The 24,075-nt window shown below is 56.5% G+C and overlaps 3 protein-coding genes and 1 non-coding gene across 4 annotated transcripts in view; 3 read left to right on the top strand and 1 right to left on the bottom strand.

Annotated features, from left to right (window-relative positions):
• Positions 1-54: 54 nt before the first annotated feature.
• Positions 55-5,473, top strand: COQ4 (coenzyme Q4; the record flags this gene model as incomplete). Its single annotated transcript, XM_027687927.1, has 6 exons — positions 55-382; positions 816-912; positions 2,516-2,618; positions 2,739-2,868; positions 3,650-3,743; positions 4,298-5,473. Coding segments are annotated over 6 exons (915 nt in total), but the record flags the coding sequence as incomplete, so codon positions are not given.
• A 1,513-nt stretch (positions 5,474-6,986) lies between these two features.
• TRNAR-UCU lies at positions 6,987-7,078 on the bottom strand. Its single transcript is given in 2 exon segments — positions 6,987-7,022; positions 7,042-7,078. It is a non-coding gene; the product is annotated as a tRNA-Arg (tRNA).
• A 138-nt stretch (positions 7,079-7,216) lies between these two features.
• Positions 7,217-17,560, top strand: SLC27A4 (solute carrier family 27 member 4). Its single transcript, XM_027687883.1, has 13 exons — positions 7,217-7,316; positions 9,711-9,877; positions 10,541-10,935; positions 11,624-11,782; positions 12,131-12,200; positions 12,307-12,398; positions 12,938-13,047; positions 13,458-13,667; positions 13,895-14,021; positions 14,192-14,329; positions 14,486-14,650; positions 15,100-15,246; positions 15,486-17,560. The coding sequence occupies exons 2-13, from the start codon at positions 9,717-9,719 to the stop codon at positions 15,641-15,643; spliced, it is 1,932 nt and encodes a 643-aa protein (XP_027543684.1). The 5' UTR covers positions 7,217-7,316; positions 9,711-9,716; the 3' UTR covers positions 15,644-17,560.
• A 6,334-nt stretch (positions 17,561-23,894) lies between these two features.
• The window catches only part of URM1 (ubiquitin related modifier 1), a 16,937-nt gene continuing 16,756 nt past the window's right edge, over positions 23,895-24,075 (top strand). Inside the window, exon 1 of the mRNA XM_027687801.1 lies at positions 23,895-23,966. Within this exon, the coding sequence (XP_027543602.1) occupies positions 23,932-23,966 (35 nt within the window). The 5' untranslated portion in view covers positions 23,895-23,931. The remainder of the gene's footprint in view (positions 23,967-24,075) is intronic.

Here is a 24,075-nt window from a genome sequence, read left to right as displayed (position 1 = left end):
GCCGGGATGCGGCGGCTGCTGCTGCGGGCGGCGGGAGCGGGGCGGGCGGGGGTCCCGCTGCTGCGGGCGGGTCCCGGCTCCCCGAGCGAGTGCCTCCCGCCGGCCCCACCGCAGCCCCTGCGGCGTTCGGGCCGGTCCTTCACCTGGGTCTATCCCTCCCCCGGTCCGGTCCCTCACCCGGTGCTTCCCGCAGGCACAGCCCGGCTGAGCCACAGCGATCCGCGGAGCTGGGATGGACACGGCGGGGAGGAGGAGGAGGAGGTGGAGGAGGAGGAAGGGTGGCACCAGCTGTACCCCGGCCACATCCCCACCAGCCCGCTGCAGAAGGCGCTGCTGGCCGCCGGCTCCGCGGTCATGGCGCTCTATGACCCCTACAGACACGGTAAGCCCGGCCAGGGCAGTGCCTGCCAAACACGTCCGGCGGATCCCGCCCCGTGTCTCCTAAAACCTTCACAGGAGTTTATTTCTCCCTCTGTTGGGTAAGACCTTTAGTTATGGGATAAGCGCAGGGCTGAGAGCTGGCCCGGGGCAGGAGGCTGTGCAAGAGAGGGGGTGAGGAGCCCAAACACACCCATGGTCCCTCAGGTCTCATGCCTGCACCTACCTCCCATCCCCAGGAAGGGTCATGGGTGTGACACCAGGGCAGAGTAGCCCCTGAGGCTGAAGATCTGTGGTTTGTGGGGTCCCCATTTTGCCACGGGCTTCCTGCTTGCTCCTGGTCAATGGGTTCATTGCCTTATTTCCTCACCTGTCTACCTGGAACAGCCAGGTGTTGCAAAAACCGCTCTTAGGTCACTCTCTGGTCTCTCTTTCAGACATGGTGGCAGTCCTTGGGGAGACCACAGGCTGCCTGGCCCTGCCCAACCTGCGAGACAAGATGAAGCACCACCCTGAAGGTTACCGCATCCTCCAGTGCGTCCCTCGCATCCCTCCCGCCCTCACCCTGTGGTTCCTGTGGGGAGGGAGACAACACCAAGCACATTCCTTGGGCCCTGTGAAGGGAGAGCTTGAAAGCAACCCAGGCATTTCGTTAGCTCTAACCCTCCAGGCTGTTTATTTCACTTTATTTTGAACGATCCCAGGAGCCCTGTGACACGTCTAAGGGCGGGCACTGCCGCTTGTCTGTTCTGCTTCACTGCTGGAACTGGCAGCTGCCAACACCAGGAGATGCAGCAGCAGGCGCAGGGGAGAAATCCATGGATGTGGATGCTAAGCAGCAATAAGAACCCACCACACCCATGGATTTCTTCCCTGTTCCTGCTGCTGCATCTCCTTGCATTGGAGACTTCATCTCTGTTGGTCTGCCTCCTCCTTAGACACCTCCATATTTTCTTTCCCAGTGGCCAGCAGCATCTTCCCAAGCTGTGAAATGAGGCTGCTTCTCTTGTTTTCCTTGTTAAGACTCGATCACTTTTGCTTCCATATCTGCAGGGACTTGTTGAGCACAGCCAGGCTGAGGGCCAGGAGGGATTTCTCTTATTAACCAAGCTCTCACTGTGTATCTGCTTGCCTTCTCCCTGCTCCCTGTCACCTGCCTCTTGTGTGTCGTTTGGGTTGTGCCACACAGGGACTGGGGAAAAGCTGCCTTTTGCCATATGTTTGTGCAGAGCAGCCTGATCCTGGCTCTGGATGTTGACCCAGAAAAGCCATTAAGAGCACCAGGATGGGGCTGAGAGCCAGAGGAACTGCTCAGGGAGAGGGGACAGCAAAGGCACTGAGGGCTGGGGAGGGACCTGCTTCTTGCCCCGCGGTGTTGCAGGAGTTTTTAGGGGTCCCATTTGTGCACACAAGTCTTTTTTTTTATCCCCCAAGCTTCTGAGGTCCCTTTCACACCAAATACACAAGGAAGTGTCTGCAGCCAGTATGAAGCAGGTGCTAGTCCTGCTTATCTCCATGGCACCTCTGCTCCAGGAGCTGAGAAGCTCCTGGATCCACTGCAGGGCTTTTATCATGGGAAGTGTTTACCCTGTCCATGGAAATAAAAGGGCTTTTGTTTACTTCCAGGGCTGTGAGGCACCTGTTTGCCAACAACCTGGAGAGGAGACCTTTCCATGTATGGCTGCCACGTGGCTGGTGGTGAAAGTCTGAGCAGGATTGAAATTAAATCTGTGTTTAGAACAAATTCCCTCCCCTCTTTAGGGCTGTTCCTTTGAAGCTCTGGCTGCTTTGCAGGGACACTAAAGAGCTCTGCTCTGCAGGGCTGTGCCTGGCTGGCAGCACACACAGCAGCAGTGTTTCAGTGCAGAGGACACCGGTGTTTTTCCCACCAGAGCTGCTTCAGGGGCATGAGATGAAAGCCCTTTTATTGCCAAGGCTTCAGGTAGATCCCTTAAGCAATTTGTGTGCCAGCCTCAGCAACAGGAATGCAGACAGTGCTGACCCTGCAGTGAAGAGTCAGGATCCGCACAAGGAAAAAACAGAGGCATGGGATGGGGGTTTCCAAGGGCTCCTTTTCTCCAGGACCCCCAGCTGTGGGTTTCACTGAGGGTCTCAGTGACCTGTGTTTTGCTTTCAGGGAACGGCCTTGCATCCGTCTCTCCACCCTGGACATGTCCAGGCTGCGGGGGCTCCCGGATGGCTCGCTGGGCCGGGAGTACGTCCGGTTCTTGGAGGACAATGTGAGTGTGGGGTTTTGTGGCGTGCAGATTTCTGTGGCTGATCCCTGTGCTGGGAGCACGGGTGTGCTTTAGATGGAGATTGGAGCCACAGAGTTGAGTTGGACCTCTTTGGATTTGCAGAAGGTTTCTCCGGACACCCGGATGCCACCCAAGTTTGTTGATGATGAAGAGCTGGCCTATGTGATCCAGAGGTACCGGGAAGTCCATGACCTGATGCACACCCTCCTGGGCATGCCAACCAACATGCTGGGTGAGCAACACGGGCTCAGGGGGCTGCACTGCCAAACACCACTGATGCTTCTCAGCTGCCTCTCCCAGGAATGGAGGCCTGTCAGACTCCTTGATCCTCAGCCCAGTTTGGTGTGTGGGGAGGTTTGCATCATCACTGTCCTTCATCACTGGCTCCGTGGTGACCAAGAGGCCATGGGATGTCACCTTTTCCCTGCTGGGAGATGCTCTGCCCAAGCCCTGGGCACAGGCAGCTGCTGGGCGGGTGGTTGCTGCCTGGCAGGGAGGGTGGCACGGAGGGAGGGATGTTTCGCAAGCTCTGTGTGAAGGTAGAAGGGGGCTCCTCGTTGCTCCTTCTCTGCACGTCTCCATGTCCTTTGCCCTCGTTTTGTGTCTGACTCAACAGCAAGTCACAAGTGGAGTATTACTGGTTCTTGTGGGAACTGGTGTGACAGGTCTCCTACAGCCTTTGGCTGAGCCCCAGAAGCTTTTGTAAAAGGCCTGTCCTGTGCTGGGAGACCAAGAGAGCCACACAGACCATCAGGCAATGGCACTGCTAAAGATCTGCAGGGAGTTGGCCTGCCTGTTCCCCAAGCTCACAGAGTGCTGTCCCTTTAGGGTGGGTGGTTTGTGACAAGGCTCATCCTGGCACAGAATGAGGCCACAACCAGCCTTGGGAAGCATTCCCGAGTAGCCATCCTCAGGAAGGGCAGATGTGCAGCCTGCGTTGCAGGCCCTCAGGGCCCTGTCCGACCCTTGACCCAGGTGTTCTGCCTGCTCACGGCCTCCCTGCTCCCTCCCAGGTGAGGTTGTGGTGAAGTGGTTTGAAGCCGTCCAGACGGGGCTGCCCATGTGTGTCCTGGGAGCAGCGTTCGGCCCCGTCCGTCTCAGCGCACGGTAGGTGCCTGTCTCTGTCCTGGGGATGTGCCAGCTTGGGTGGTGCTTCCCCACGTCCTCTGGGGATGAAGAGGGGACACTGCTGGTTTGCAGGGGGAGTCAGTCCGGGATCCCTCTTCCCCAGGGAAGCAGTGACAGCGGGAGGCACGGCTTTGCCTGGTCGCTAAAGCAGAACCTGATGCCTAATCTGCATTCAACACCAACCCCCTGTGCCAGGCAGGAGCAATTTCCAGGCCTTGGCATGTGTTGAGGGCCAGCAGGACCCTCACCACACTGACAGCTGTCCCTTGCCCCTGCACATCTGTTTTGGTGGCCCAGCAGTTGCAGAACCTGAGTTCTGGTCTCGGGTTTGGTGCTGACTGTAACCATCCTGGCACACCATCCTCTTCTGTGCCTCAGTTTTCCCTGTGAGTTAGGCAGAGGGGATGCTAGAAAGATAGAGGGATACATGAGACACACGGGTTTGGCACCTGCCTGCAATGGGAACTTGGAGAAGGAAATCAAAACCAAAGTATGGATATCAAAACTGCCGCCACCTGTATTTTTTGTTCCAGAAAGCTGCAGGTCCTGGCCACTGAGCTGGTGCCCTGGGCGATCCGGAGCGGGCTCAACGCCAGCTGTGTCCTGAATGTCTACTATGAGCAGCGCTGGGAGCAGCCAGTGGAGTCCCTGCGGGAGGAGATCGGCATCTTCCCTCCCCCGGCCGTTCGAGTGTGAGAGTTTAGGGAGGGCACAGGGGATCCCAGTTGGCAAACAACAGCCATTCCCTGCCCCGCTCCCTATCCTCCTGCCTGGGAGTGCAGCGTGGCTCCAGGGACCTGAGGGCTGAGTTTTCTTCTGCCAAGAGCTGGCACCATCCTGTTGGTAGAGGCCAAGTGGCACCTCCTTTTGCTGATGCCAAAAACTGGACCTTTTTTGCTGTTTGTGATTTTGGTTCAGGGATGTCAAGCCCTGATGTGCCTTTGCCAGCTGGGTCTGGCTGCTCAGGTCCCCTGGCAGCAGCATTCCAGTACTGATGCTCCCAAATGCTGGGATGGAGAGGGAGCACACTGCAGCAAACTGGTGCCTTGGCCTTCTGCAGCTCTGGGCCTGTGCAGGTAAATCCTTCCTCCCACCTTTCCCAGGAAGATTAAGGCTTAAAATCTTGGAGTTGCCCTGGATTGGAGCTAAACCAGTGATTTCCAAAGTAGCACAGGGGCAGGTTGGGTGTGTACAGTGGTGACATCCCATCTTGTACTGGTGCCTGCCTGGTCTCCTGTTGGGTCATATGGGATGTTCTTCACTCAAGCCTTGGAGACCAGGCAGTGTGTGATTGTGCGCCCATGGGGCCAGGCAGGGAAATACTTTTGGATATTATCCCTGCTGGATTGGCTGTTTGAGAGCCGATCCCAGTCTGCTGTGTCTCCCTGTAGTCCCTTCCAATCAAAAATTATGAAATCCACATGATTGTGCTGGGTTTTCAATAGGAATCATCCCCTCCTTGGGCAACAGTATGACACAATTAGGAATAAGGAGTTGGCTCCAGAGAGCTCAGAAATGGCAGCTGCTCGTGCTGTGTCTGGGAGCTGATTGCTGTCTGGGTTAATTAACAGGGCTCCAGACTGCCAGCAGCCAGGGAACAGAGTTGCTGGATGTGAGGGCAGAGAACCACCAGGCCAGGGGCTCTGTGTGTGTGTGTGTTTGCTGTTGAAATTCCTTCTTGCTTAATAAAATCCATGGTGGAGCCTGTGGTTCGTTACCCCTCTCCTGTCCCTTCTCCCCTCCTGAGGGAGAGATCTGATGTGAAAGCTCACCTTTTTTTGGCTCCAGCAGGTTCGGCTGTTCTCTGTGGTGGTAGATGATGTCAGGGCACGTGCATGGGCACATATCCCTGGGGATCAGGGCACAAAATGGACTGTGGAACTGCGTCTTTCCAGCTGGGATTTGAGGATGCTGGGCTGTTAATTGGCTCCTGGTGATGATCCTTACGGAAGGGCCCAGACAGGGGAGGCTTGGGGTACAGAGCAGGAGGAGGCTGAGGGCTTCCTAAAGTGATCCTGGTTCCTTAGGGGGCAAGGGGGTTCTCTTTTGGTGGCAAATGGGAGACATGGGATTGCCCTGCTGTCAGCTTCACTGGCCCTGTCCCAGTCTTGTGTGGGATGCTGGAGCAGAGGGGCAAGAACAGGGGCTGACAGGGTGACCAGGAGTCAGAGTTGCTCCATACCAGGAGACTGAGGAGGGGGAAAACTCTTGGGGTTTGGGCTATGTTTAAGATCAGACCTGGGAACAGAGGGACTGGCTTCCTTCCTATACCCCCAGGCTCCCTGTTTTTAACTTCTCCCTCTATCATCCCACCAGCCAGACTTTGGGGTTTTGTCTAAAGCCTCCCTTTGGTCCCCAGAGTTATTTCAAGCAGATGCTAAAGGACAGCATATAAATACAATCTTCAGCTGCTGGCAAAATGCACAGCGTGGGAGTTGTCCTAGTGCAGTGGTCGAGATGAAAGAAACATTTGCCTCTAAAATGACCCAGAAATGTGCTTTTCTGCATTGGAAACGTGTCAGAGCCTTGAGGTGGATAAACCGAAGGGCAGCAAAGCTTTGCCTCCAGAAGCTGTGAGCAGCAGTCAAGGAAACCGTGGGAAGTGATGGCCGCGAGAGAGGGTTTTGCTGCATTTTGGGTTATTTAGAGCGGCCGTGCAGCGCTCGGGCTGCCGGTGATGGTGGTGCCGCCTTCGCGCAGCCACGTGTGGCTCGGTGGGCTGGTGCCAGCGCTGCAGAAATGGCTCGTCATGTAATTTTAAACGGCATCTGCTCAGCCCGGATCATGTAACGGCCTCCGCGGCTCCTGATCCCGCAGCCGCCTCTTGTGGAGCCTGCGGGAAGGAAGGCGGCGGGGAGGGGGGGGCGGTGGTGTGATTTTGGGAGGGCAGGCACCAGCCACGTGAAAATGCTTTTTTTGGAGGGGACATCTTCGCTGTGGGCAAGTGGCAGCTCCACCATGGCTGTGCGGTGACGCGATAAGAATAACTCCTGAAAAGCTGAGAGCGATGCCTGGTTATTGGTCCCTTGACAGGGCTGCGCCCAAGGCTCCCCTTCGCGGGTGGGTCCGGCTCCGGTGCCAAAACGGGGCTCCCCATCCACGTTGTCCCCAGGGCGGGCGGACCCTGCGGGGCAGCAGCGCCCGGGGGCATTCGCGGGGTCCCCCCGGCGCGTTCCAGCCGCGGAGCCCCGGGAGAGATCAGCGCGCCCCGGCGGCAAAATGCGACTCTGGTGGGACTCGAACCCACAACCTTTGAATGACTCCCGTCACACAGCGCTAGAAGTCCAATGCGCTATCCATTGCGCCACAGAGCCCTTGCTCAGCCGCGCCGCCCTCACCGCCTCTTCCCGCCGGCGCCGCGCCCGCCCCGCCCGCGCCGCCGCTCCCCGGGACCGCGCCCGTCTCCGCGGGGCCGGGCCGGTGCACCGGGCGGGACTACAGCTCCCGGCGGCCCGCGCTGCCGCCCGCCCCGCCCCGTGCCGCAGCGCCGGGCGGGCCCCGCTCCTGCTCCCGGCGCAGGTGGCCGGGCCGCAGCGGACGCCCCGGAGCCCGGTAAGAGCGCGGCACGGTCTCCCCCCCTCCCGCTCCGTCAGCTCCTGGCGCTGCCTCCCCGCTGGCGGCCCACGGGCTCCTCGTCGGGCACCGCGGCCCTGCGGGCGGTTCCGGGGTCGCTCAGCCCCCGCTGTCTCCGTATGAGGTACCGGGGCTCCTTGTGGGGCACCGCGGGCGGCACCGAGGCCCCTCAGCCCCGCGGTGTCGCCGAGGACGCGCTGCCGGTCCCCGCCCGCCGAGAGCGGCTCTGCCCGCGCGGTTCCGGGGCCTGGCCGGGTTGGGGTGGAGGGGCCCGGCTGCATCGTGGGGCGAGGCCCTCCCGGCCCTGCTGCCCCGGGGGATGGGGCTGGGGCAGCGCTGCTCGCCCTCCCTGCTGGGGACCCTGCCCAGGGCAGGTGTGGGGACGCGGACTCTGCCCAGGGCAGGTGTGCGGACAGGTGCCTCCCCAGGTGCCATAAGCGCTAAGGCTTCTCAGAGCCCGGTTGTCTGCTTGTAGTCCCCTCCTGTGACCCGCTCCCCGGGCCCTCCTCGGGCTCGGTGCTCCCGGGGTGGATCCCCGCGGTTTGCCTCGGTCCCTGCTAGCTGTGAGCTACAGGCAGGTCTTGGTTTTCTCTGTGCTGATGCAGCTGGACAAGACCTGAATCCGTAACGCAGGGCTGGAGGTCTCTGGCAGCGACACACCGGGTATCTCTTGGTAATCTATCTCTGCAGGAGGCACCGGGATGCCGGTGCGAGGTGGAGATGTGAGCAGAGGATAACAGGGGCCTGCCTGGGCCTGTCTTGCTTTCAAGCGGGAGATTAAGCACCTTGCTGCCCACACAGAGTGTGGCTCCCCCGCTGCTGGCTTTCCACATCTGTCTGTCTGTCTGGTGAGAGCCTGTAAGGAAGAGCCCAGGTCCTGGCTGAGCCACAGTAGTTTGATAGTGATCTAGAAGTTGCCCTGTGTAAGTGCAGAAAGAGGCTACCGGGTGAAAACACAGAGAGTCCTGCCCTGCTAAAAGGCCAAGGGACTGTGTTGTGGGACATCAGGCCAGGGAGGTGTTTGGCAGAGAGAAAGGCCACTGGCACAAGGGGGGATGTCAGGCCAGGGGCTGCAGGTGGGAGGATGTCCCCAGATCCCCACCTGTGAGCAGCATCCTGTGCTTCGGTGCATCCCAGCCTGCTGCTGGTGACATGGCTCAGAGGGGGGACAGCTGGTGTGACATGCCAGGACACAATGACCACGTGGCACTGCCTTGGCTTACCCGCTGCCACCATCTGGTACCAAATCCACAGAGGCTCCCCAGATCTGGGGGCACTGCATGGAGCAGAGGGAAAGCCACAAGTGTTGCTCCCGGTGCCACCAGCTGTGGTAGAGCCCACTCAGGGCTTCCAGCTTCAGAGCAGTGAATCCACCTTCGAGAGGGAAATGGAAATGACATCAGTGTTTCCTTCCTCTTCGTCCATGCCAGGAAGGGGCAGTTTTACTAGGAGCTCTTGAGCTGCAAACATCATGTTGCTGTCACTTTCTTCCTCCCAGTGCTATCCCCTGAAAAGAGGCTTTGCTAGATAACAGTCTCCCGTGAGTCTCAGAGCCACATCTGGGGTGTGTTTGGGATGAGGACAGAGGTGCTGCTTTTTGGGGACAAGTACCAGAGACTGAGTCACTGTCCCCAGGGCATGGGGCATGGGTCTGGGCACTCCTGGCAGCAGTGGCAGCCCTTTTTCTGCCCACTCCAGCCTGGCCTCATCCCTGACGTGCTCTGGCAGTGTCTCCAGCAGAGCCAGGCCAGGAAACTGCCCGCCAACACGAGAGTTTACAAACACAAGCAGAGTTCAAAGGGCTGAGCTTCCTGTCCCTGATCTTGTCTGAGCTGTGTTGGGGAGCGTATGAAGCTGTGCTCTCCCAACAGCCACGCTGGCTGTCCTGGAGCCAGGTGTGCAGGAGAGCTCGTGCTGGGGGCCTGGGAGGCTCTGGGGTTTGGGGACAGAGGGATCTCTGAGGTAGAGAGGAATTTGGAGCTGGGCTTTGCCAGGCTGAAAGTGAGGGGCTGAGACAGCCCTGCCTGGCATCCATGGAAGTGACTTTATCCTGCACCTCATGCTGCTAGGGTATGGCCATACTCCTGGCTGATGTGCAGGATTTGGCTCCCCAGGTGGGAATGTCCAGGTTCTCAGTTAACACCAAGCAGTGCCATGCTGGTGACTCAACTGGAGGCCATTTCAGAGGTCAGATAAAGTTACATCTGTGAGAGCTCTGGGCTGCTGGGTTACATCCTCACTGCCAGGGGGAATGATGACTCAGGGACCTCATCCAGGAAATTGGGGGCTGCTCAGGCATCTCCCACCCACGGGTTTGTTATCCTCAAGTCCCGCGTGCGTGGGTTGATGGCCGTGGTTTCTCTCTGCCCGCAGGCCACGATGCTGCGTCTGGCTGCTTTTGCAGCGGTGCTGCTGCTCCTCAGGGTCACTTTGGAACTGTCCTGGGCCCAGGCCATCCCCGCTCTCTTCATCTTCTACCTGGGATCCGGCGGATGGGACTTCTTCCTCATATTCCTCAAGACAGTACGAAGGGACGTCACGTAGGTGTCCTGGCTTGAATGGCCCAACCATCCACCCTCCCCCTGACCCTCTGCTGTGCCCTGGTGTGTGTGAGCACAGCCCCCATCTCCTTGCACAGCCCTGGGTTTCTGCTGGCACCTGGCCCAGCTGGAAGGAGATCTTCCTCTGCCGTGCCCTGGCGGCTCCAAACTCTTGGGCAAAGTTTTCACAGGAAGGATAGATTTCAGCTGAGCTCAAAGTCTAGTGACTGCCCTTGTACTTCACTCTGTCCCCAAAGCTGCTGTTGTGTCACCAGGTCCCTGTGCAGGGTTCATTCTGATCTGGTACCAGGCTGTGCCAGCTCCTGGCAAGGATTTGTGGGGAGGGAGCAGTGGCACCTCTTGGAGAGCAGCTGAGGCTCAAAGATGCCCCTTTGATCAGGGACATCCCTGTCTGCAGCAAAACACATCTCTCCCTGGCCTCCATCGGTCCCTGGCTATGAGCATCTTTGCAGATGAGCCCTGCCTATGTCCACACTGCTCAGGGGAACACCCATAGCTGCTGCTGACCTAGAGTAGGGCTTGTAGTAGTGCTGGGCTGTTGCAGCTCCTAGGAAGGTCCTCATGCTGTGCTGGCTTTGCTGGAGAAAGTGGTTTTGCAGGGGTCACTGAGCAGCTGCCCTCTTGCTCCCCTTCCTTTGGCAGCACGGGGCTGGTCCTGTTGCGGGTGAAGTGGCAGGTATGGAGGCACGTGAGGGAGAAGAACACAATTGCCAAGATCTTCCAGAAGACCGCGAGGAAGTATCCAGAGAAGACAGCACTGATCTTCCAAGGCACGGGTGAGAGCTGGACCTTCCGGCAGCTGGACGAGTACTCCAACCAGGTGGCCAATTTCTTCTATGGCCAAGGCTTCCGCTCCGGTGACGTGGTGGCTCTTTTCATGGAGTCCCGCAATCAGTACGTGGGGCTGTGGCTCGGCTTGGCCAAGATCGGGGTGGAGACGGCCCTTGTGAACTCCCACCTGCGCATGGAGGCCTTGCTGCACTGCATCACCATCTCCAACTCCAAGGCTGTGGTTTTTGGGGTGGAGATGATGGAAGGTGAGGGGCTGGCAGGTGTTTTGAGGGTGCTTTGGACTGGAGGGAGGTGTGTCTAGTCTATGGGTTCAGCGTTCCTTTCCTGCCCACCACAGAGCAGAGATCTGGAAGGGAGTGGGCAGTTGAATCATCCAGGAATTCGATCTGGTTTTGGGGTTTTTTTCTCATTGGTTCCTTTGGACACTGGGCAGGATGTGGAGTGCAGTGCTGTCTGCCTCCCAAGCAGGCCAGCCTGGGTGTGAAGATCCTTCCTTGTGCCCCTCAGGTGCATCCCTGACACGGAGCCCTGGGCTGGGCTAGGCCTGCCCTGCTGTGCAGGAGGAGCCTCTCCTTGCTCTCCATGGCTGTTACCACATCCCTGCGGCACGTTGGCTCCAGCTCCTTGTGTGTTTCAGCCCACACCTCTCATGTTGAAGGTGTCAACAGACCTCTTGGCACCAAAGAGGTTTTGGATGGGGAAAGGTGGAGAACAGGATCTTCTGGTCCCTGAAGAGGCCTGGGCTGTGGCCCCAGCACCTCTTAATGATGGGAACATCTGCCTGGGATGGCTGTGAGCCCTTTGGGGACTCTGCCAAGCACAGTGGGGGTACTGCTGCCTGGGGCTGTGTCTCACTGAGGCTGCAAGGGCAGGGGATCTCTGTGCTATAACCACCCAGCAGTCTTTCTCCAGCTCCCCTCTTTACTTTCTTAGCAATGAAGGAAGTGCAGCCCTCCCTGGACAAATCCATCCATCTCTTCTGGTCTGGGGAAGGAAGTCCTGAATCCATGCTTCCTAGTGTGAAACACCTGGACCCCCTCCTGCAGATGGCCCAGCGACACCAGCCACCCACCCCTGACAAGGGCTTTCTTGGTACGTGGTCAGCTCTTGGGGGCCAATCTCACGATGGTGTTTTTGTGGATCAGCCAGTTACAGCCCTGGCAAGATCGTCTGCTTGGGATGCCGATGGCATGGGGTGTTTGGGATGGGTCTTACTCCAGTGTCCGAAGCCCAATCCTGTGTGGAGCAGTATCCTGTTGTGCCTTCCCTGTGTCCAACAGACCTGATCTACCTGGGGTGATCCCAGCATGTTGGTGCTGTCACATAAGGGGTTTGGCTCCACTGACAGGAGCAGAGTGTATAAATTTTGCTCGTCCCTCTCTCCTGGTTCAGCCAGCTCCCAGATTGGGAATGTGACTCTGTTTCCTCATTCTTCTCCAGATAAACTCTTCTACATCTACACCTCTGGCACAACGGGGCTACCCAAGGCTGCCATCGTGGTGAACTGCCGGTAAGGCTGTGGGCAGGGGCTCAGGGGAGGATGGGGCTGAGCTCTGCCCTGTCCTAGCACAGCACCTCCAACCCTGCTCCTGACCTGCCTCTTCACCCTCCCCCAGGTACTTCCGCATGTCCAGCTTAGTTTTTTATGGTTTTCGGATGAGGTCTGATGATGTGATGTACGACTGCCTCCCGCTCTACCACGCTGCAGGTAACGTGTGCCATACAGAGCCTGGCACCCTGGGACTGTCTCTTCCCTAAGCCAAGTCCAGGGCTCAGGCTGGAGGCTGGTGTGGCAGCAGTCTCCATGTTGAGGAGGAGCTGCCTGCTGCTCACAGTGCATGACTGAGGCTTTCTGCTTTTTCCCTGGGAGCCAAGAATCGATCTGGCTGACCTTTGGAGTGGGGATTGTGCAGGGCAGGCATTATCCCAGCTCCTGTCCTGGCTTTGGAATAGCTGTTCCTTATTGCTGTTCCCTGTAGAAAGCCAGAGGGGAGAGTCAAAGGGAAGGGGAAGCGGTGCCTGCCTGGCTGGCTGAGACGTGCTGGGGTGTTTAGGTGCAAAGTGCTGCCCCACATCTCGCTGCCACGTGTCTCCTCCCCAGTGCCAATGATCCTGAGGGATTTGGCTGGGTGAACCCCAGAGCTGTGAGCCAGCCATGGCCTCTGCCTTGCCCTGTCAGGCCTGTCCTCGGGTGGCTGGATTGGAGTTGTGTGGGGACTGAGGGCTTTCCTGACTGCCTCTTCACAGGGAACATCGTGGGGATCGGGCAGTGCCTCCTGCAGGGAATGACGATTGTCATCCGCAAGAAGTTCTCAGCCTCGCACTTCTGGGAGGACTGTGTGAAATACAACTGCACGGTAAGGCTGTGAGGCAAGAGGCCACCCAGGAGTGGGGAGCAGAGCCTGGGGATCTGTGCTGTGCTTGGGAAAGCCCAGCTGCTGGACCAGTTCTGCCTGTCCTTCCCAAATCACCTTCCAAGGTGGAGGGACTATGTCCTTCCCACCTGGACTGGTAACTCCATGTGTCTAAGCCCTTCCCATGCTCCAGCGTTAGCCAGGAGATATCTGATGGGTTTCACAGCCTGGAGGGGTGGGTTAACCAGGGAGGGACAGGCACTGGATGAGCTCACAGGACTCCTGGGTTTTACTGTGGCCTCTTTAGGGGACTTTGGGCATGTTGTGCCATTCCTACCCGCCCTGAAGAAACCCCAGCCAACCTGGGGCCTGGCAGAGGGGTCCTATGAGTCTTTCCTCTCCGTTGCTCTCAGATTGTGCAGTACATTGGGGAGATCTGTCGCTACCTGCTGAACCAGCCGTACCAGGACGCGGAGCGGCAGCACCGGGTGCGGATGGCGGTGGGCAACGGGCTGCGAGCCTCCATCTGGAGGGAGTTCATGGCCCGCTTTGGCATCGCCCAGGTGGCCGAGTTCTACGGAGCCACTGAGTGCAACTGCAGCCTGGGAAACTTCGATGGCAACGTAAGGCCCCTCCCTCATGTCCCAAAGGGTGACAGCTGGCCTGGGCAGGGTTGGAAACCCAGGTGGGCTGTTTGCTCCAAAAGGCTTGGCATGGGTTGCCATCCACCCAGAAGGGTTTTGGCTGTAGTGTGATGCCAGCTCTGTGGTATCCTAGGTGTGTGGGAGCGGTGGGCTCAGGGAGGACAAATGTCCCTGCCACCCACAGCTCTGAGCTCTTTCTGTTCTAGGTTGGGTCATGTGGCTTCAACAGCAGGATCCTGCCAGGTGTGTACCCCATTGGCTTGGTGAAGGTGGATGAAGACACCATGGAGCTGATCCGGGGACCGGATGGTGTCTGTATCAGCTGTAAACCAGGTGAGGGCACCCACAGGGATAAATCTCCTCAGCCCTGTGTGAATCTTTCACAAACACTTCGAGATAATTTCCCTGGGTTTGAGTCTCTGCTCAGTTAAATCCCACTAGACACCCTTTTTGCTTGGGTGTGGGTGGTTGCTTCTTCTCTTCATCCTCTCTTCTCCCCACAGGGGAGCCGGGGCAGCTGGTGGGTCGCATTGTCAAGAGCAATCCCCTGCAGCACTTTGATGGCTACCTGAATCAGTCAGCCACCAACAAGAAAATCGCCAGGGACGTGTTTGCAAAAGGGGACGCTGCCTATCTCACAGGTGAGGGCCCCTCTGTCCACTGGGAGTGGAGGAGAAGGGCACCTGGGTGTGGCTGGGGACCATCCCAGGCTAGTGGCACTGCCCTGAGATGCTCCAGCATTGCTCCTAGTCCCTCTAACACCTCATTTTATTTGCTTATCCCTTGCTTTCTTGTAGGGGATGTGCTGGTGATGGATAAATATGGCTACATGTACTTCCGTGACCGCACCGGGGACACGTTCCGCTGGAAAGGGGAGAACGTCTCCACCACAGAGGTGGAGGGAACGCTGAGCCGCATCCTCAACCTGACGGACGTGGTGGTTTATGGGGTGGAGGTCCCAGGTAGCTGAGAGGGAAGAGGACAATCAGGGGAGGCAGACAAGCCTCCAGCACTTGAATGTGAGCGTGTCCTGCATGTCCAGATCGACGTGTCCTCTTGCAAGAGGGTGGGCCGAGGCTCCCTGTGGGCGAGCTGGGAAGAGGCCACAGGGGACGGGCCTAGTGGGAACCAGAGGGTTCCCTCCCTCTCTCAAGCTTTGGTCTGATTCTGACTGGTTTGGAAGGACCCTGTGTCCCTTCTGGACAGGCTCCTCTGGGAGGAGGTGACCGTGACCGCAGGGTGTCGCTGGTAGCCTTTGCCACAGGGTGGTGACACAGTGGTGACACAGCTGGACATGCCAGCGCTTCGGGACAAAGCAAAGTCTGTGCCAGAGGCCTTGCTGGTGTGGAGCAGAGGGAGATAACACTGTGGGGATGGTGTGTCTGAGTGCTCTCCCTTCTCTGCCTTTTAGGGATTGAAGGGAGGGCAGGAATGGCAGCCATTGCTGACCCGGAGAACTCCTGTGACCTGGAAGACTTTTCCAGCAAGCTGAAAAAGGCGCTGCCACTGTACGCGCGTCCCGTCTTCCTGCGGTTCCTGCACGAAGTCTCCAAGACAAGTGAGCCATGGCATGCACACTCCATGGACAAGGAGCTGGGAGAGCCTGGGAGGGGGAAACTGGGTACAGAGATCAACCTGTAGGGTGGAGATGGAGCCCCTCTGCCCCACAGAGCCCCTGTTCCTCAGGTGGTTTCAAGGCATGGGATGCAAAGCTGGGTCTGGGGCAGCACAGGTACAGTGGGGATGGAAGTGTGTGTGGCCAGTGACCCCTTATTCCTTCTTCTCTCCCCGTTCCAGGCACTTACAAATTCCAGAAGATGGAGCTGCGGAAGCAGGGCTTTGACCCTGCGGTGGTGAAGGACAAGTTGTATTTTCTGGACTCCAGGCAAGGCCGATACCTGCCACTGGACCAGGCAGCATTTGGCAGGATCCAGTCAGGAGACCAGAAGCTGTAACCGGTGGGGCTTAAGCAAGGCACCTACCAAATCCTGCTGGGGAGAGGGGGCAAGGCAGGCACTGGGGAAGGAAAGGTTCACAGAGCGATACAAAGGCACTCTAGAGATTTTATTTGACGAGTTTTACAGATCAGGGTTTGGGGGGAACACAGAGGGGACCGAGGGGAGGGGGATGGTCACATACCAAAGCATTGACTCATTATGGCTTTATTTTCTACTTGGTACAGCGGTGGTGGTCCCGTGCCATGGGAGGGGCAGGGCCCTGGCCAGTTGAGGAGGGGTGGGGTGCCCCTGCCATTCCACTTTGCTTTTCCTGTCTTTTCCCTCCCTTTTCCTGCGTGCAGCAACCCTTCCTTGTGAAGGCCATGAAGGGACCAGTGCTGGGCTCTTCCCCACTCCTCCACCAAGCAGCCAGCTCCTCCTTGGCACAGGGACCCCACTGGCAGAGGGAAGCTGGGTGCCAGGCGCAGCCCCTGCCCTCTGCATGGCCCTGCTGGTGTCGTGTGTCTGCTGTGAAGCAGGGGAGCAGGGTAGTGTTGGGCTCAGGAGGGGGACAGGGATGTGTTTCTGCCATGCCTTTCTCTCTCCTGGGGATGACATTTTTCACAATCACACGCACATTATATTATATTATATATATATATATTATACACGCTGACTTTTTTTTTTCTATCTTAATTTATTGTCTATACTTTTGAATGTGTCCCGGGTTTGTGCAGTAGGTGGAGGGATAGCCCAGACCTGTCCTCTCTTGGATAGTCCTTCTCTCTCACAGGGAGATGGGAAGCTCATCTGGGACTGATTCTCCTCTTCCAGCGTGGGTGCAGCTGTATATGTCCTTGTGGCCTTTGCTCCATGGTGGAGGACATGAGCAAATCCCACTATCTTGTGGACACTTCTCTGGGTCTTTTACTTCCATCTTTCGTGGATGCAGCCTTGTTTTGTGGACCTTCTTCCTGGCAAAAAGCAAGTAGGAGAGTGGGAAGAAAGGCCTGGTTTGCCTTTGCTTAGACATGCTCAGCACCACGGAGCAGCTCTCAGGGCTTTCCTGCCGTGATGTCAGTGCCCTGGACGTGGGAGGCAACTTGCCTGGGGAGAGAACGTCCTCTGGAGGGTGGCCTCTGTGAGAGCCTGACTTCATGTGCTCTGCATCCCTTCCCAAAAGAGCCCTCCCTGTCTCCAGCACCGGAGCCAGGCCCTGAAGTGAAATGTCCGTGTGAAACACCTGACTTGTGCAATGTGAATTCCCCGTGTTGTGTCCGACGTGAAACAGCCTCAGCAGCGATGTCTGATTCCAGTCCTCGGAGACCATGCAGAAATGTCTCTTCCAGAGAAAACTCTGGGTTGGGGTTTCTTCTTCTTTTTTTTCTTTTTAATAATTTGTTTTTATGCTTTTAGCAGGGTTAGTCCTTAAAACAACGTCTGTCTTTTGTGAGGGCAGGGTGCGTCTGCTCTTCTAGCTGTGCTTCCACACCAACGTTCCTGCCTGCCCCAGTCTGTCCTGGTCTCACAATTAAACACAAGTATGGGCTACGCTGGAGTTTCCTACCTCTTCCTTGTGCAGTCCTGCTCTGTGGGGGGGGACAAGAGACTGTGCCAGTTTGGGAACCGGGAACTGCCACTCCAGAGCACCACTTCCTTGTGTGGACTTTGGCTTATCTCAGAGCAGGGGGAACAAGCCCCTTGGTGCTGCATTTAATGACTGTGTGAAAACAACCTGTTGATCAGACCCTCCCCAGTCCCCTCCACCACCTCCCCACTCCCCCTTTCTCCTGGTCCTGTTCTCAGCATTGTCATCCCAGTTTGTCCTGGCCCAGTTCTCCCTGGCACATCTGGCTTGTCCACCCCTCTCCTGTTCCCTCTTTCTTCTTCCTGCAGTTTCTCTCTGTGTTTGGCCACACTGAATTTCCCAGCTCATTTCTGCCCTTGTAGACAAGTTTTTTGGTACCCATTCCCCGTCCCTTCCTTCTAGAACCATCCTTTAGACCCTTTGCCTTCAAAGGGTCTCCTGGTGCCAGGAGAACCCAGCTTCTTCTTGGTACATGGATGCCAGGAGAAATGTCTTCCATGAGCCTGAGCGAAGTGTGTTGCCTGGTGAAACACACTATGGGAAAAGTGCTGGAAATTTGCATCCATTATATACCAGATGCACTTTTGGACATGTTCAAATTGGTGACTTCTCCACCATCTCTAAGCTAAAAGCTTTTAGTCTCAATCCTCTGAACACAGTGACTTGCCAGTCTCTGTCCCAAAGCAGTGGGAGAACTCAGTGGAAAACCGGCCTCACCCCCACAGCCCTCAAGAGCTCTCAAACCAGGTGGCTTTGCTTGGGGGGGTCAGAGCTAGGAGCCCGGGGGTCTGGTGCAGGGTATGCAGTGGTGGCTGCCTCCTCTGCGGGTGCTCTGGTCCCGCTTTGGGATCCTGTTCCTCTCGCAGCCACCGGAGGAGGGCAGGCTGGGCTCGGCAAACGCCTCACCCGCGGGGATATCCATCCTTATGCGCTCCCCGGGGGGTTCACAGCCCGTGTGTGGTGTTCAGAGCCCTGGAAGCGTGGGGTGCTGAAGCAGGGGGGTTACCCACTCAGGGAGCTGGGCAGCCCCTGTCCGAGGTGGAGGGGAAATTTTGGGTAGAGATGATGGTGCTGGATGTGGGGCCAGTGGCAATCCCAGGTGCTTGGTGTCCACTCTGCTCAGGCTCCCAACTGGAGCTGTGCCTGATGGAGACTTGGGCAGCACCGAGGACACCGAGCTGTGCCAGGTGGGTGGTGGGCAGAGACCTGAACCACCGACCTCAACCAGCACTCTGCTAAAGGGAATAGGGAAAAACTTGGCCTTCCTCAAGTCAGACCTGAGAGTCGTTGTCTGGAGATGGATGGTTTGAAGTGGTACAGGAGGATATGGGAGAGCTGTGCTCCCTTCCTGGAGGAGATGTCGGTGCTGCCCTGCACACAAAGCTGCTCCAAAGGAAGAGGGTCTGCAGGGCAAAGCTCAGCGCTGCATTTCTGTCTGTCTGAGAGCAGGTTAGGTTAAAAAAGCTGTGGAAATTCTGCATTCAGGGCACTCCCTGTTAACTGCAGGTGCAAATAGCTTTGTAAGATCCTGGAATTATGACCGTAGTTTGCAAGTGAGCCCGTACAAGTGGAGCCTGGCTTATGTTGCTGAGTTTTAGAGATTGAGGGGCATTAGAAGCCTGTGAGAGGAGCAGGATTTAGTACTTCAGTGCTGCGGGGTTGGTCCCTGCTGGAGCTCTGGTGGCTGGGGAAAATTCCTGACTGAGGAGGGTTGAGTTGCACTTGGCAGTGCTTCAAGACTCCCTGCAACACCCAGCTACACCAATTAGAGGTTTTCCGCTGGCTGTCAGCTTTGAGTTGAAATCCTGGGGCCTTTTTAAAGTCCCAGCTCCTCTGGAAAAATGAAGCCTAGGTGCAAGTGTCCCTGAAGCTCTCGGCCCAGGGATACAAGTGCAGGTGTAGTACCAAGCCTGGGATCAATGCTGGGACACTTCTATCAGAGAGGTGTTTGGAAAGAAGTAGACAATGTTTAATCATAGTCTGATTTTTTTTAAATTTCTCCTTATTAGTGCAGTTTTAAGGAAGAGGCTAATTGGATCCTCTATGATTAGAGACACTTTGCAAGACATCCCTCCCCTTTGATCAATATGCTAGTCTAGCTCAGCAGATAAAAGTACTCTATATGAAGTATGAGGTATTATTCTTTTTTAATTAAAACACTTAAAATGCTGTTTGCATGAGGTTAAGAAAACATTAAAATCCTTTCCTGAGTTATTATCAATTAATTTAAGCAAAGCCAAAGAGCTTTACAAACCAAATGTACTTTTCCCCATGGAGATGACTGCTTTTCCCAGACTCTGTGTCCTGGACAGTGACAGTAATATCAAGAAAAAAAAAATTCACCAACTTTCTTTCTGATCAGCATCTCTTTCCAGCTCTAGGTCCAGCTCAACCAGGCCATGCTTGGTGTGCAAAACTGGAGTGTATTTTAGCTTTAATGCAGGCAGGGGCTTTGCAAGTTGCTCAGGACCTTTCAGGGTGAAATTAATTTTTGCTGCTGACAAAGTCTTTGACAATCTTTAATGCTGCATCTCTCCAGCCTCCCCCTGCCACTCTTGATGTGCCGGAGCCTTCCCAAACAATGACAGCCGCCTGCTCCTCTGCACGCCGGGGAGCTGGCTTTGCCTTTAAGCAGAGACAGGGAAATATTCTCAACTAAAGAAGGGACTATCCTTTGGTGCACTCTTTAGAAATGGAAATACTCGATTCCCCTGAGTGGTTTCAGTGTAACCAAGAGCAGGGCCAGGGGCGGCTTCTCCTCCTCCAGTCTGAAGGGGCTGTGTGGCTGGGGATTCCACCAAAATGCTGGTCTGTGGAGATCTCATCATCCTGTGTGAGGGAAGGGACAGCAGCTTTCCTTCTCAAAGCAAAAGGGCTTTATGAGGGAAGCAAATGTCCTTATGGCAAATGGCTGCTGAGCTCCTGGACAGCACAGGAGGGCTGGGCTCTGCAGCAGGGCGAGGCTCAGGGAGCAGTGACAGGTCTTGCTCTGCTGGTTTTGACCCTGGCCCATTTCAGTGGCAAATCCCACCTTCCAAAATAACCTGGGGTTTGACCCGCTTTTCTCCTGGTTAATTAAAAATCTCATCCATAGGCACAAATGATGCCAGGCCAGGCTCTGGGAGAGCTTTGGGTAGTTGGGATCATGCGGTACAGGCTGGCAATACCAGGAATTGCAGGCAGTGGTGATGCTGTCTGAGGCCAGGACAAATTCCTGCTCAGGATGGGGGGGGGGGGGGTCACTGCCCAGATCTTCCCTGATCCCTTGCCAAATGATCCCAGCTTGTGAAGTGGAATATGACCCCCTAATATGCCGCATCCCCCTCCTCGGTACAGCCCTGCCTTCCTCTAGCCCCATCCGTGAGGGTGCTGAGAATCCCTCCCCAGCTCCCCCAGCATCCTGCCAGCCCAGGCAGGAGCTGTGGTCTGATCCTGCCCTCGAGGTGACACCTTCCGCAACCTTCACAGGGCTGTGCCAAGGGGCCTGAGGAAGCGAGGGCAGCGAGAGCCTTTCCTCCTCGCCTCCGGCCATCCAAGTGGCCTCCGGCTCGGCCGCAGGAAGAGGCCAACAGCGGCGGGCGAGCCACCTCCTCAGCTTTGAGTATCACTTTCAGCTATTCTGAAGGTTAAACGCCTGTTTAGAGCTCCCTATTGAAGGTAGAGCCGGGGGTGCGGCATTGTTCGGGCGCCCTCCCGCTTTGTCTGGCCGCTTTCAGGGATGCCCTGAATGGGAAGCGGCCCCCCCAGCCCAGCACCCCGGCAGAAGGGCTCCTGGGGGAGAGGCGCTTCCTCCCGCCCTAATGACATTCAGGCCTCCATCGGTTCAGCTCCCGCTTTCTTTCTGCTGCAGTTTAACCCGGGCACAGAGGCCGGGCTCCATCTTACTGATCTCTGCTTGACACCCAATTACCACATGAATGGGAGAGAAAGGCTGCAAAAGGCTTTAACTCCCACTGACCCTCCTTCCCCTCTGCCTGCTTCCCCCTCTCCCCGTCCTACCCCCTCGCCTTTCTCCGGCGGAGGGAGTTCAAAACTGAGACGGGGGAAATCAAACAAAGCCCCGAGCAAGGAAACCCATTGTCACCGCCTCCGCGATGGCTCCCCTTTCGCCAGCTATTGTTCCCCTTGAAGTTTGACTTGCTGTGTGGAAGGATGCAAGCAGCTGTTTGTGCATTCCCCTGATGTTTTATTGAAAAATAATTGAATCGTCAGCTCGGGGCTCTCTGATAAAATGTTTCCTCGTAGCGCTGGGCCCTGCTGTATTTATAAACTACGTTTCCCTGAAGGACGTGATGGTGACCTAAACCATTTCCTCCAGAATAAACCCTCAGCGGATGGACAGAGGCATGTTCCTTCTTGCACTCAAGGGGAGAGAGAAAGCATGCAAATGGCAGGGAAAAAACCCAGAAGACAGGACTGAGACAAAAGAAATTAACCTGTCTTTATTTTCCAACCTGTTCCTTTGTCTGGCGCAGTGGGTTTTGTGGTAAGGGAGAGGCGAGTGCAGCCAGAGGCCCCACGTAACTGGAATGAGCACCACGACTGCCTGGGTCCTGCCCAGTGCCATTCTACACCTGAGAGCAAGTGAGGGATCTGTCAGGATCTGGAAAACTGGGTATCCAAAGAGAAGTTCAGCTTAAGTAAAACACAGTGACACATTGCTGGGTTTGAACGAGGAGATGATGTGTTACAGTGAGCTGAACCCAGTATACATATTCAAGGCAGGAGCCTTGTCTGTACCTGGTTTTGCTTTATGTACCTGTTAATGAAACACCATCCCTGTTTACAGCACTTTAACAATGCCAGCATTACACTTTCTCAAGGAGATTGTGTGCTTGCTTTCCCCATCCCAAGCATACCTGGAGAATTAGTGGTGCTCTGATTTCAGCACCCAGCACGGAGACAGGACCCACTCCCAAGCACACAATGTCCAAAAAAATATCCCCCATATCTCTTGTAGTCACTGTTTGACCAGGACAATTGTTAACAGTAACGAGCTTTGAATGTTTGAATGAGCCAAATTGATATTTATGATTACTGTTCCCTTTCTTTTAATTTATTTTTGTTTTTCAGGGAGGTACTAACACTAAATCTGTAATATTTTGTTGTATTTCTATAACTTGATTCTTTTAGGAGCCAGTTCTCCTTTTATTTGGCCTCATAAATGACTTCTGGAAACAAGGAGAATAGCTCATACAAAACCATAACTGCAAACCCTGATCTGGAGTTAAGATTACCAGATCCTCTGCACACAGAACGCTTCAGTCATTTCTGAAGAGTATAGAAGGATGATTTTTGTCTAAGGCTTCTTTCCTCAGCTGCTTTTCCATACATTTCCATCCTGGGCCATATCTCTGAGATACTCAAAAGCCTTGGGATTTAAGAGATATTTAAAATCCAGATGGAATTTTTGGATGAAGACCACGGTCAACAGCTTCACATCCCTGCCATCACGTAACCCCGGCAGCGAAGGCAGCATTCATCTGTGAGGGACCGGCCTTTCCTGGGGCCCAGCCCGGAGAATGATCTCCTCGGGAGAACAAAAGGCCATTACAAACACCACCACCTTCTGCTCCCGGGGTTAGGCGTGCTCTGACCCCCGTTAGCATAAACGAAGAGCAATCTGTCTGTGTAAATTTATGCCCCTTACACATAATGCATCATGTATATGCATAGCTGTTACATTTCTATGTGCATGCGTGCACGCGTACGTGGATTTTTTTTAACCCCAAACCCCTCCGCTGAGTGCGGTTTTTCCACCAGTGCTGCCCTGTGTCGTGGGGGAGAAGCACAGCCCAGCTGTCACCGCCATGGCTGCGTCCCGCCTGTGTACACGGGGCTCCTCTGGGGACAGGGGGGGAAAACAAACAGGCGACAGATGTGAGCCGCGTTGTTTAACGCCGAGCTGGAGGTGCTCGGGGAAGGGCTTGCTGGCAAGAGCTCCCCGAGCAGGAGGGATGTGAAATGCCACCCCTGGCACAGAATCACATCTTCACAGTGGTGACAGCAGTGGTTGTTGGTCTCAGCCAGCCATTTCTGCTTCCCCCGCAGTCCTGATGAGCTGCGAGGCAGCGGGTTGGATTCACAGAATCACAGAATCATTAGGGCTGGAAGGGACCTCTGGTGATCTCCCAGTCCAAGCCCCCTGCCCTGCAGGGTCACCTGGAGCAGGTGACACAGGAACGTGTCCAGGTGGGTTTGGGATGTCTCCACGCCCTCCCTGAGCACCTGTTCCAGTGCTCTGCCTCCTCAACGCAAAGAAGTTCTTCCTCACGCTGAGGTGGAATTTCTCGTGTTTCAGCAGCTTCGCTGCCGGGGAAAGCTCTGCTGGGAAACCCCTGCTGCAGCTCCCGCCTCCCCCCAGCCCAAGCGCTCCATGCACACCAAGGGCTCTGTGTGCAGCCCTAAGCATGTGAAAGGGGCTCTGTGCGCGACCAGTCGTGAACTTGGTGTAGAAATGGGTATTTTAAAGTAACACTGCCTGGCGCCAGCGCCCAGATATTTTAAAATAGCACTTTCGAGGGACACAGGCCGCGTTGCCCGGCACTGCGGAATCTCCTCTGAGGCTCTCCCGGGCCCCGGTCCCAGGCTCAGCCCAGGCCACCTCTCCATCCCCCGCCGTTGCCGTGGCAACGCGGCGCGGCCGGAAGCCGCGCGCGAGGCACTTCCGGCGCGGCCCGCGCGCGCGCCGGCCCCTCTCGCGCGCCCGCCGCCCAAGATGGCGGCCCCCGTGTCGCTGCAGGTGGAGTTCGGGTGAGCGCGGGCGGCGGGGCCGGGAGCGGGGCCCGGGCGGAGGGCAGGGCGCTGCCGGGCGGGGCAGGGCCGCGATGGTGCCCTCGGTGAGGCGGCCGCGGCACCGAGG

The sequence above is a fragment of the Neopelma chrysocephalum genome, unplaced genomic scaffold, assembly GCF_003984885.1.
Source record: "Neopelma chrysocephalum unplaced genomic scaffold, ASM398488v2 Primary Assembly neopelma1_74, whole genome shotgun sequence".
In the NCBI taxonomy this organism is placed as follows: domain Eukaryota; kingdom Metazoa; phylum Chordata; class Aves; order Passeriformes; family Pipridae; genus Neopelma; species Neopelma chrysocephalum.
The sequence above is the reverse complement of the archived record's forward strand: the minus strand, read 5'-3'. Positions and strand labels throughout refer to the sequence as shown.